This window comes from Opisthorchis viverrini (genome assembly GCF_000715545.1).
Source record: "Opisthorchis viverrini unplaced genomic scaffold opera_v5_577, whole genome shotgun sequence".
Lineage (NCBI taxonomy): Eukaryota > Metazoa > Platyhelminthes > Trematoda > Opisthorchiida > Opisthorchiidae > Opisthorchis > Opisthorchis viverrini.
In genome coordinates, this window is record NW_008752243.1 from 36,816 (window position 1) to 50,724 (window position 13,909).

The 13,909-nt window shown below is 42.2% G+C and overlaps 1 protein-coding gene across 1 annotated transcript; it reads right to left on the reverse strand.

The window, feature by feature from the left end:
- Positions 1 to 9,843: 9,843 nt before the first annotated feature.
- T265_11780 (hypothetical protein) lies at positions 9,844 to 12,468 on the reverse strand (the record flags this gene model as incomplete). Its single annotated transcript, XM_009178540.1, has 2 exons — positions 9,844 to 10,020; positions 12,424 to 12,468. 2 exons carry the CDS (start codon positions 12,466 to 12,468, stop codon positions 9,844 to 9,846), a joined length of 222 nt encoding a protein of 73 aa, XP_009176804.1.
- Between the last annotated feature and the right edge of the window lie 1,441 nt (positions 12,469 to 13,909).

The following is a 13,909-nucleotide window of genomic DNA, read 5'->3' on the forward strand; positions in this document are numbered from 1 at the left end:
ATTTGTTTTTTTTTTCGGGGGCTTCCGGAACCCAGCTGAATCTCTCGTTTGTGGCTACGTTATTGGTCCCAGCTGCGAGAGTAGAAAGCTTTTTCTTGTACAGTTTCAAAATGTGTGCATTAACCTACCTTAGTATATGGCTTTAATTTTATTACATTAGTTCTCTGATTCATTTGAGCATAAATGCGATATAACATCTGAAAATTGAAAGCCGAATGACCTGAGTTGGCGGGACTGGGCGCAAATTTAGTGCTACGGAACTCCGCATTAAGCTGGCGATCTCCGTCAGCTCCCGTAAAAATGCATGGCCTTGTTTTAGCTTTGTGGAACCTTAAACTCTGTGCTGTGTGAGAACCTTAGTTGATAATGGTATTCAGTTTAACTGATTGCCGGATAATCTCAGTGACCTTCGAACAATTAAAACTTCTGTTTTCTGTTCGTGAGAATGAAACATTTAGGAGTTAACCGTTAGATCCTACCTTTTGACTGATCTGCTATGATGATACAGAAAACAACAAACATGTACTTTTAAAACACCTATGTACAGTGGCTTTGCTAGCACTGTTCCTCTTGGGGCATCACTGGTTGATGCTCCCTGTTGTGATATCACAACCTTACCTTCGTTCAGAGAGCCCCTCCTTCCAGAAACTCTGCAACAGAGCAGCATTCTATTAGAGCTATTCCCATTGGATTTGGCCGTAAAAGTAACAGCCGATTATCAAAGGTCTTTTCGAAGTCCAGCTTAGCACTAAGAAGCGTATCTCTCTTGTTTCAGAAGTTTTACCCCTAGACAGGAAAACATAAATGAGTTTCGACCTTCCATTCAGGTTGTGCATGGCTTCAAAGTGTGAAACTGAGGAGGTATCTAATAAATCTTTCTTGTATCATCTCTTAATTGGCACCCTTGTGGCGTTGATAGAAGTGGAATACCCGCTAGTGGTCACTACTCGGTGCAGTCCATTGATTTTTTTGTTTAGAAATGCTTCGGGTCAGTGTTCTCTGTTCTAGTTACTTCATTATTTCCCAGCATTGCCCCAAAAATGCTTGATTACCGAACTTTTTCTGAAAGCTTACAAGTGGCAAGTGCAGTTTGATCACGATTACTTCATATTTATCTTGGAGCGGACATCACTACTTGCAAAAACTTTCTCATAGCTGAACACGCATAAGAATAAAAAGGCTTGAAATGCTACCAATCCCTCTATCCAACCTTGATTCGTATTCTCCTCTGTCCCTCTGCAGAATTAAAACTTGTACGGGCGCAGTTGTTTGAAATTTCAGGTCTGCTCTTAGACTTCCTTTCTGTTACCTACGTATTTATCGCCACTCCTTATTCTGTCTTGAAAAATCGTTTCCTATTTATTGATACATGATTGTTCTCAAGTAGCAATACATCTTTTTGGTTTGTTGCGCTTATTCCGTCAGTTGGTCCATCCACCATAGGATTTCTGCACGATGCTATATTTATCAGCTTGGTTGGTTTTTTATTGGCTCAACACCATGAAAACAAAATGGTCATTTTGTTGAGGTCAAAGAAACAGAACTACTGGAGCATCAAAAAATTTTCAGGCTAAGTTGGTTGGGACAAATATAACGCGTATCCAGTCACCGTCTACTAGTAAGAGTGCTGTTGTCATTCCAAAGCTTTACTAGCGAAAGATTCGGCGAACCACGTACACAACATGGCTGCGTGAAATAACAGCGACCAAGCGCGAGCCGTGTGCTGCAACATAGTCGCGCAATCCTGTATCAGGCTACGTAAGCCTTTCACGTGGTCGAAAACCTCATGGAACATGTAATTTAACCAGTCCCTGTGGCTTTCATTTTGTCACTTTCTAGCCGTTCTCCGCAGCAGGAGTTTGTCCGTTCTTGTGGGTTGTGTCATTATTGGGTGAGCTTTGTAAAGGTGGCTAAGTTTATTCGACTGGTGATATTCCGGTATGGTCCTCTTCCATTTCCATAACGTGTAAGCACACACTACCCAAGTTCATGGACATTTTTCACTACGTTTCCTCGTCCTTTCAACCATGTGCTAGGTCGTTCTTTCCTCGATTTTGTATATCAGTTGAGCGCCAGTATTTGGTGACGATTTATTTTTGCTGATGATGTTTATTGCGACCGTAATCATGGCGATTACGACGATTACGTTGATGACGATGTTTATGACTGTTTCTCATTAGTTGGCGTAATCCAAAACTGCTCGCTCGAGTTGCATGTGATGCAACTAGCAGGCCTGTTAGCGACGATGGGTATCGCATTCTGAACACCATACATGACTACATACATGCTAATACGTGAAGATATCACGAAGTGCCGTTCATACTCCGAAATTTTGATACCTGAGACCTTTCGGGTTGCCGGTCAATTACTAAGTCCTTAAGATCACCTCTGTGCGTCCCCATACAGTGTACCTAATTCCGGGTAAGAACTTCACGCCACTTTCGTTTATATCAATTGGACCGCGGCATGCTCTGACATAGTTGTCACCTTATTCTTTGTGGATTGCATCGGCCTAATGAATATTATTTCTTTTGATCTGGGGATTTCGATTGCGCATTCGCTCCACAGTCTACCTGTTGTATCTTCCTCGTGGATGGCACAACCCGTGGCAGGTCACGTTTTTCTGGACCAATCCCATTTATAGTATGAGCTACTTTGGTCCCGTTTCAGTGTAGTTCATGTACCCTACACGCACGACGAAAATCCGTTCGTCTACATGATTCGTGTTATTTTCATCCCGGTTCTATACCTTTGATGTAGCAACGAAGAGATCTGGGCGTCTTTGTCCAATATTCTCAATTCTCGTTAGTCTTGGCGTGTCTAGAACTGCTGCATTGTTACCAATTCGTCGGGCATCACTGTTGGTCTCATCTGGTTTGACAAGCCGTCTTCCTTGTTCTCATGAGTTCAGAGACTGCCTCTGATTTGTTTATCAAAGCATGCTAGGGGTGGGGTGAGTATGCTGAACTATTTTGTACCCGGTATAACAAGTGAGTTCATGACTGGTATACTGGGTATTGGAGAGCTTATAGAAATAGTTTTTCCCATAAGTATGTATCCTCGCCATTCTATCCTTCATAACAAGAACAACTAAGTTGGTTTTGCCCAGCTACAAGGTTGTGGTGAGGAGTTCAGATTTTCTTGTTAATTGATATGTCAAAACTTCCCTAAATTTAGACCACTTTTCAACCAGTCAGGCTTCTCCAGCGGCAGTGTTTCTTCTCTTACTAATGTTGCTTGTGGGAATGGAGAAAAATCTTTATTCATCTCTGAGATTCTTAAGCTTAATGCGTCGTGGCTACGTTTGACGCAGAAATCCACTAAAACCGGGCATAATTATAGACCCCTTTGCCACCGGCTAACACTGTGGATCCCTCTCCACCAAGATCTTGATTAAATTTCTCCATGATGCACTACTTATAGGACAACTGGTTAACTAGACTGAGCTCAACCCCAGCCGCCCTACAAATTAATCACTTGATGTATTCACTCGTTTTACCGGCGGTCTGGCTTCGGATTCCGCTCTGTATATTTTCCCCTTGGAACTGTCAGTTGACCATCACTGATTTGTTTTCGGCATTCTGCTAGTGATTTTACACTTGATTCGGGTTATCTTATCCCGTCCTTATTTTATGTTCTTTTGTAGTATCATTGTACTGCTCTGTCTAGGAACTACTTCAGCCGCCCTGTGGCTTCCGTTATTAACAGCCTCTTCGACCGTCTGCGATACAAACTCGTATCACCCGAATCAGTCTCATACAATCCTATTGCGATCATTTAAATGATGAGCGTTTTATATGTGGGTGTGATCAAATTTTACGAGTATCACATGTTTTGTCCTCGGCTACTTAAATATTATAACGCTTACAAGGGACTCACTCGGGATGAGTTGTCTAGGAACTACTTCAGCCGCCTTGTGGCTTCCGTTATTAACAGCCTCTTCGACCGTCTGCGATACAAACTCGTATCACCCGAATCAGTCTCATACAATCCTATTGCGATCATTTAAATGATGAGCGTTTTATATGTGGGTGTGATCAAATTTTACGAGTATCACATGTTTTGTCCTCGGCTACTTAAATATTATAACGCTTACAAGGGACTCACTCGGGATGAGTCGGCTCGGGTTCAAGCGCCTACTATAACTCCGCATTCAAGAAGTTCAGAGGTAGTAAAACAGTAAGAGAAAGATTTTGAGAAAGAAGTTAGCTCCGTGGTCAAAAAAGGACCCACCAGTAGCCAGAGTCAAATTTGAGGAAGAAACCAAGCGTCCTTTATTTTCAGCCACCAGTTCGTGGCCGTGGAACTTTGTAGGACGTGTGTCTTGGGTTGTTTTGGCTGTCCTTGACAGCTATGCTTTGCATTCATTGCCATTTCACCATTACGCCAAGCTTTCAGCTCAAATTTAACACCACTTGTATGCCACTGTTCACCAGGATTCAATACGGATAAGAAAGCCTTTTTTAACATTTCAGTCGACTACGCTGTGAAACATTCAGAACTAATTCACTCTGCCGATAAATCTTTCATTACAACATCTACACATGTATTGTATGCAAGCTTGTTGTTTTCATTAACTGGAACGTAATTTCAAGAATCTTAGTTCCTTGACCAATTTTAGTCTCCCAGCTGGTCGCTGCTCCCTACGGTGGCGACAGTTAGAGCCGCTGTTATCCGCCATCAAAAGGCACAAAATTAATCCAAGTCACGCAACACACTAACATCTGAAAAAGTCTCGTAACAGTCTGAGGAGGAGAACAGCGGAAAATTTTTCTTGTTTTTTTTTCCTGTGGGCTCCGTTTGAAAGCTGAATTTTCAAGTAATGACAGGAATAGTACACAGTGATATTCCCCTTGGTTACCTGAAGTGAACAACATATAGGAGGTTATCAGAACAATGCCATCCAAATTGCATTTATCTGCAATAGTCGCAAGCCATCTCGTGGATGCTTGAACTAAAAAATGCTAATGTTAAGTTTTGAATCCACGCCTTGATCGTCACCAATATTGAAATTTCCCACCAGAAGAAATCAGTGTTTTTCACTGTACACTGATCCAACTTGTTTTACCCATCCTTGATCTGTAGGGCGGTTTGTGTTAATCTGAGTAAGCCATTCATCAAATTAAACCACTGTACCGTATAACTACAATCAACAGTCCTCTCAAACGCGACAGACAAGTGTCAGCTGCACTGAACGTCAAGCCAAACTCGTAAGCAGAAAAGACAGCAGAATGTCTCGTGCAGTTGACCATTTCTGAATCTAATAACATCCTTCTGGCAATTGGATTTCTATTTTGACTCACTTCCGAAAAGACAAGTTCAGCACATTCACTAAAGCTGTGCAGATGGGTGAAAGTTGATGATGATGTTTGTTGAATACACTCGACATTCTTCCGTCATAACCATTTCCGTTTCCTGGTTAAAATCTTCGATATAAAATGTTCTGTGTGGTATTAATCGTCCGTGGATTCCTGACAAAGGATATTTATTTTTCACTTCAGCTCACCACTGTCACCAACCCAGACAACCAGCTGGTTTCCAAAAGCACTTTCCACAGCAACGTCACGGTACATATGCAGTCATGGACCCAGATCACCGATTAGCCCCCCGGAACGAAAAGAACCCCGAAAGTCTCATCCTGCATTTCAGTTTTGGCATGCAAATGACGCGACGTGGGATCAGAACCACCACTTTCATCCATCTTGCTATTTGGATGCTGAGTCCGACAGTATTCACAGCATTTCCACAGCTCACTCAGCTCCTCCGTGCCACACATGTGGCCAGGTTGAAAATGACTGCGAAATATGGGGAATGCCTTCTCTACCGGAAGATATTAGAAGCCCGGTCAGCGTTCCAATCGGGAACAAGATAAAACGGTGTCCGGTATTGCCTACCAAACTGGCTGACAGCATGACCTATCCTCATTTCGCAAACAGCCCTTCTTTCAGTAATGCGCATCGCGTATGCTGTACCAAGTACCATTACCATCCCCCAGTGTTTTCACAGGTAATTGGTTGAGTGGGACAGTTGTGTAACTAAGTTGTACAATAATTTGATCGTTTTTATCAATCTGAAAGCTGATTTTGATTCCGTTGGTCGTCAGAAACAGTCAGTATTTGGTGATGAAGAACGCTTTATTACATTGGTACCTCTTGTGAAGACACTTTGTGCAAACTCCTGTGAGCGCGAACATACAACAAGCCTTCACCTGATTTGAAAACGCCCACCAATGCAAGACACCCACTCTCTCTCCCTGCCACCATTAGTCTTCAACGTTTTTAATGACATGCAGCTTGAGACTTTCTTACCTGAAACAATCTTATGCGATCGAACTGCCTCGGTGAGTTTCCTCGCAGACATTAAATGTGGGAAAATCTTCGGTTCAAATTCCTCATAGGTACTGGCCAATCTAAATAATTTAAATAATTCAGATGTACTCACTTGCATGCCAAACTAGTTTTCACTGTAGACTCCATTGCAACTCAGGTAAAGCTCTGTTTTTTAATGTTCTCCTCAGTACTTCTGTAGCATATTTGCATAACACTAGCAAAGTATACAGTGCTGCCACAAGACTCGGTGAGGTCAAGATCAAACCTTATTCTTGCAGATCAGTCCTCCTCTACGGTTGATGAATTACTCGCCCTTCATAGGTCACTCTGGTTGGGACACGCATTTCGCATGTCAGAAGAATGTCCGTCTTACAGAGCTCTTTTGTCTAATTGCTGCGCTGAATAAAAGTGACCAGAGTGGACAATGTATGACCTGTCAATGATGTGTGGAAACACTTACCAGTAAACTCACATGGGTAGACAGCGGCTGTCTACCTGGATGGAGACTCCGAAACTCAACTCGCCAGTACTTAACGACACTGGCAGACACAGTTCAGCTTCATCGCACGGCCACAGAGTTTCACAAACCCACTGAATACACCTTTACATCCAACGTTCGCCTGAATCTACCGCGCTCCGCTACTTTCAGTGAACGGAATTCTAGCATCTGGAACTGAAATTTCCTTAGTGGATGGTTTATAGCTGACAAAACTGGCTGACTAAATATACATTAATACCGTAAGAAAAAGTACGCCACTCCAAAAAACGCCAAAAGTTCTACAACACCTAGGCTGACAAATTTCATCAAACATTTTTTGGTTCAGGAAAGAAGATTTGAGTGTGCTCGCTCTTAAGGGACACAATGGGATTTTGATTGCGAAGACGTAATGACCGTCTCTCAATGATCAAGGAAATCGAATTCGGTCTTCTGCTAATATACCGGTGCAATCTTCGTGCAACCAATATATGTTCTGCTCTTTGAGCGTATGATATGTTATGTTAGCGAGAATTTCAGAATAATGGGAGTCCAGCAACTCCATATTTGCAAGGTTTTTTCTTTCGCTTTTTTTTCCGTGTTTTCCAGCGTTCGACTCTCCCCGTTGACAACGGAGTGCGTTATTCAGACCGACCAACCATGACGAGTAAAACCAGCACCCATTGTTCAGTTTTCTCGTGTCCTACTCACGCGCGTATGCCTGTGGATTCATATGGTCTCGTTTCAAACGGTACACATGCGTTATCAGGACATTACTCTGACTACTTGGAAACACCCGGCACAAGTTACCAAAACGAGTCCGAGTTGCGTGATTTGTACAACTGTAGATCTTGCAATCACAAGTTCGTTTGTGAGAAACGCGCACCGTCAGTCAGAATCGGAGCCCAACGATCACGTTTTTGTTGTCCTGAAGCCGCAAAGAATACCCTTGTCCACCATAATGAAAGCGGATTTCAGAAAGCATACAACGTGGATAATGAATCTTGTCCGTATGCACTAAGTGGTGTGTCCCTTGTAAATGCTCCTATGAGTACGAACCCCCAAACATCCTCCCACGCACTGGCTGACCAAGATTGGAATAACGATACCCCGAACTGCTTAGATCCTAAAAAACACAACGAAGCAAACTTCTCATACGAGTCAGAATTTCGTCACGACCAAGGAATACGAATGAACCCACGTCGAGTCAGTTGGCCACGACAAGTTTACCAACAGCTTAACTGCTTCTCCAAATTAGTTTCCAGGACAAATTCTGAACGTTCAAACTCTAGCGTCACACTGGTTGGTAGTAACTCATCACCAATCACAGTGGTACCCAGTAAACCGTTGTTCACCAAGTCAGAATCATTGCATCCGAGTGAAAATGGACATGAAACTCACCAAGAGGGGAGTAGAAACGAGAGGATTACCGGGCAAACTAACGAAGGTGTTTTTATAATGACCCAGTATAGGATTCCGTGGTACATGTCGCTTAAAGTGAGTTGAGTAAAACAGAACTTGTCGGGTATGCTTACCTTTCATCACGTGGCAGACAAATTAACTAATTCCCATCCTGTTGAGGAGAAAATTTAAACAAGAGGTAGTTTTTTTAGCCGTTCTCCTACCCACATATATATCAAGCGGGCAGCACAAAGTAGCATGTTCTGTCAAGTGATCAGCAATTTCTTAGTATTTACGTCATTGGTAAATGACAAAACGACCGGTTATGTCGACAATCAATAGCATCCTTTTCCAGCTGACATGATTCCCATGAAAAGCATCCCAAAACCTCAAAGAAAGCGATAAATAGGACATTTTCTTTGGTGCGGTTTATGTGAAAATAATGTACTGAAATACAGATGGTTACCGTTTCCATTTATCAGTAAGTGAGCTATTTTTCTACCTGTAATTTACGACAGCATAATAAAGTACCGACAGAATGAACAATTATCACAATGGTTTCCATATTCGGGTGTTAATAAGGTGTTGATAAAAGCGCTTTTGCAAATCGATAGAGAGACGGCCATCTTCTTTAGCTGAGCGTGAGATACCAGTACGTAATATTTCACATGTTGAAGGAGTTCTTTTCTTATGAAAACAGTTTTAGCGTTTTACGGGTAAAATAAACCAGTATAACGCATCTACGAGTACAGTTTTAAACGAAACTAGACTACTACTGCTGCGGTCAACGTAAATTCTTTGCGTTGCTAAAGTTTCTGAAATCTGAGTAAGTTCTGAAACTTAAGCCGATCCGAGCACAATGTGGCCATTCATCTGCCCACTCGGGTGAAATCTTGTGAAATTGCACTTGTGGACATTTTATTCCATTAGACTAGAGAAAACTCGAACTGGACGAAGAAGTAAACGGTATTTTACCTGAGAACCAAATCACCAGAACCACTTAGAACTTTGTTGATTTATTATGGTGATATCAGTTTATCCTTTTTGATATCAGAGCTCAGCTTTCAAGACTGTCCGAAACTTCATTGAGGTTTTGTGTTTTTGAACAAGTCACTGTTCTCATCAACCAAGGCATTGGACACGTCCACAGTACTTCCGACCTAAATAAACATGTAACCGCCTAGCAAGAATTATTATTTTTGCTGAAATGAATATTTAACCATGGATTTTTATTGTCTCATTATATATTTCACTCCAGATATATCTTGGATTGTGTGTGCATCGATCAATAATTGCTCACACAGTTCTGCTAACTTCACCACCAAGATGAGGATATAAAGCAACTACCGCCGGCCTCCTTGTCTATGTAGTGATCAATGACACAACGTTTAGTTCTTTCGAAATCTATCCCATCATTTCGTACCCTGTGAAAACGTTTAAACTACATACTAGCTTGCCAGATAGCACAGACGAAAATTTCACTGCGCACAATAGTCTTTAGTTCGCTGGCTTCAAGATTGAGATGACGCTTTGTGAAGCATCATCCGTCACGGAGAGACTGGACCTTACTTGTGAGTGATTGTTTGTGTACCTCCGTGACTCAGTGAGCGGGTGTTTGCTCGACACTGATAGGGTTTCTCATCCAGGTTGGTCAAGGGCTAGAGGTGTGACGAACACAGTCTCTTGGTTCTCCAGGCTTGGGGTTGGAATATGTGTGGCGACGTGTTCGGTAAAAATGGCAGTGCAGTTGCATTTTCCGCCAAACACTGCTGCCTTGCTATCAGGCTTTTGAGCCAAAGGCTTTGATTGAGGACCCTAATTGTTCCCTTGATTAGGTGTGGACGCCCTGATAGTATTCTAGCCACGTACAATAATGAACGCACGGCAGTGAGGCATCACTGTTGAGCACTGATGTCATACTGTACTGATGCTGTGATGAGGATGATGAGGATGATGACGGTGAGCCATCCGTTCCATTGAGCTTTGAATTGTCAGCGAATTTCTCCTGCACACTACTGCCCACGAAATTATCTTGTTTGTAAAGAATGGTACCGCCAAACTTCCACACACAAAAGTTTCAGTCGCTTTGTACATGGTCAAACCACCTAAATTTCCAACGCCTGGTCGGTGTCAAGTTAACTGGATTATGCGCGATAGTTGTCCTTTTCTGACGGTTAACATGTAGTTCTGATCACACTGAATTTGTCCCATTGACTCACTGGCGTTGTACACGCAACATTGGAGACTTTCGGGTGACTCGTAGCCATGTCAAAACTCACCCTGAATTATTGGACAAGTAGTCGAAGGACGGCGCGTTTCATCACATTTTTGAATGAAGGATGCACTTGAATTCCATGGCTTAGAAGGGTAAGGACTGAATCCACCTCGAAAAACTGTTAAGTTCGATTCGGCAGGTTCTGATACTTTAAAGTGGTAAAAGAATGAATTACGTCCCCAGCAGTTTGTGTTTTCTAGCCCGCTCATGGAAAGGTTTTCCGTGTTCTCTGAGTATAAAAACCGAAGCCCTTTATGGTTGTTTTTTGTTTATTTCTAGGATGCAAATTTAATGTCAAAATGGCATTTTAGTTTCTGGGCGGATAGTGATACATCAAGTTGGTGATTTCGTCACAGTAATTAGTTTGGACAGTGCCGCTGTGTCATAGCAATCTAACGTGTGGGGGTAAACTGAACATAAATGGGTGGATTTCTAAACCAAAAAGCTTAAGAAAAGCCGAGAAAAGTAGCCGGTGCACAATGATTTGCACCGCAAACTTTGTATGGTTGGTCGACTACAACTCCATAGTGGTAATTAAGTTACTTTTTCAAAAGGTCTATGGTTAAAGAAGTATCGTACATCTGTCAACTGCTAATTTCAGGTCAAAATCTTTCGAGATATTTATTTTACTCTTGTGGAGTATCCACGCAGCAGTCATGTGAATTTTTTCGATGACAATAACGGTTTATCATTTGCATTGGAATGATCTAGCCTGTATTTACCTTTGTAATCTGCTGTTACGGCTTCGACTAGGTGACAAACTTCTCTGACTGATTTTTCACCAAGACCTGTGAGATTTTTTGAATCCTGGAGTTTTGTTTGAGCGCAGAAATAGTGCTCATCCCCAGTACATAGCTTGCAGAGGTAATATATCTACATTGCCCGTGAAATACAACTGCATGTTTGGTACCAGGTAATAGTTTCTTTTCATTCGGCCCAAAGTGAAGTTCAAAGTAGGACGATCGGTGCACAAGAAGGATTTAAACCCCAGAAATAGCAACACGCCATCCGAGATAAACAGTGTTCTTCATGACTCCCATTTGAGCCACAAATGCATTTCAGTTGACGTCCGCTCGTGACCAATATTGGTCCTCCCCACATGAAGAAAGGAGGCAACTCCTCGAGCTGGATTTCTCGTATACGACAATGATCGTATAGCCTTAGGCGTCAGTTGTCAATGTGGTCAACAGTCCTAAAATCTCCATTCTCACCAGGGTAATATTGATGTACAATGGGTTGCAGTACGGAAGAATTGGTCAATTAGTTCATGGAAAATCTTCTGACCTCAAACATTAGAGTATACCAGACCGAAGTTGAGGGTGGATTCAAGCTAAATAGACAATAAATCCACAAGGTTCGCAGCCTGAAAATGTGAGCGAGTCCTATGCTGGATACTAGAAGAAATGTTTGTGTAGCCAAGTAGAATCGAATAGGTGCTAACTCAACTTCAACATCCAAGATGGTCAGATGTGAAGACGATTACTCTGCAACATTGTTATCTTAAACTTGGAACGTTTTAGGATATCAGTCACTAAATGCCAAAGTGATTCCTGACCATCTTCATAGGTCAAGGTTAGTCTGTCATAGTTTACCACATTTATTTGTCTCTCGGGTCTATGGAGAAGAGGCTAGTTTTCTCATAACTTCCTTCTAAAGAGCGATGTATTCTCATGACAACAAAACCTATAACGGCCAACTTTACGTTTTTAAGTTTTTTTCGAACAAATTCTGCTGTGAATGTCACGAAACGCTGTCTGCTTTCAGCCTAGTCGCAAATCTGACCCTTAATAATCATGTCCGTAGATCAAACCACTTTCCAAATCCCACGTCTGATATGACGACACTCGTCGATTTGTAACGATGTCACTACCGTATGTGAGTTCTCTTTTCATCCTCTCTTTTCCTTTTTTCGTATGACCTTGACTACGACCTACAAAGCTTACCATCTGGTTTTCAAAATATTGTGCACTTGTTTCCGTTTTTGCCATTTTGATCTTACACATTAACTTACCATTAGTATGATGGCCTGCCTAAATTCTTATTTGAAAATTCACCTTGTTTCCCACTTATCTCTATTTCCAGGCCTGGGTTCTCAGGCACGCTTTGAACCTCATCCCGCTGTTGTTAAACTCCGTGATGTTCCTGTTGTATGTGCTCATCCCCTACTGGACACGGCAAAACAGAAGACAGGAACCGCAATCCTGATTGACTTTTTTACCGTAAAAAAACACATCCAAAGCTGCTGCTAGACAAATGTTTTGAGAATTTTTGTATTTTGATTGGGTCAGTATGCCAGCAATCCTCCGTTGTACATAGAAAATATATCGCTATTGTGTTTGAGTACCTGAACTTTTATACGAAACGTAGAAAGCCTTGGAGGACTTCTTGTGAGAAAAGGCCTATGAAGCCAATATATTTGAAACTCTTTGCTAGCATAGATTGAAAGGATCATTCTTCTCAGAAAATAAATGACAAGGTTTCTTCCTTATTTGTCATACTGGAAAGTCCAGTGGAATTCGCTTACAGCCCACCAAAAGCTGTACTTTCTCTATGACTCATTAGACCTACCACGCGCATCAGATTGTAAGTACGGTATTGGTAATGACTGGGCCGGATTTTACCTATTAGGAATACGGTGATACATTTCGCTTACTTAAACGACGCCCATTCATAGAATGCATTTTTAGTAAGACCCACAATGAAGATGAAAGAATGTAGCATCTTTCATTCACTATCCTTTTCTGCACCATTTGTCAAAAGAAGAGCCCTATGGTTAAATCGACGTGATTCCGTCACATCACACATTCTTGCCAGATTTCTTACGTTTAGTGTCTGTGTCGCACACTTAGGGAAGAGTGTGTTTGTCCCAAATATTCCGTTTGTTGAAACAATCTTTTAGATGGATCTGAAAGTGGTCTTTATTCGGTTAGGGACACATTATTTCAATTCATCGTTCAATTCCTTATTTCAATTCGAGCAACATACCTAAATTTGGCAGAGAACCAAGCGATTCAGTCTCATTGAATACGTGTGGTGTCCAGTTAGATCTGCTGCGTGACAGCTGCACGTACAACCAGTTTGCACCCAAACGATCAGCATTGCATACCACCGCTTACAGGATGAAATAATCCAGGAAATTCATAGTCACACCACTCTCGTTTAAACGGTTGCCCTCCTGTTCTGGCGCAATTATTCCAGTGAGCCCATACCAAATGGGAGCGCTAGACTCAAGTTTCGGTCTTATTGGAGCTCATCAGGAGCGCATATCCAATGGCCGTGCCGGGATTTGAACCCTCGGACATCTGACGTGCGAGGCGTGCGTGTAACCACTACTCCACCAACGCACGTTGGACGCATCTGGATTTTCACGTCTGACTGGCGAGTCAGTTGATAGCCACAACCAGGACAGTTACTGGGTCCTCGTTCGAT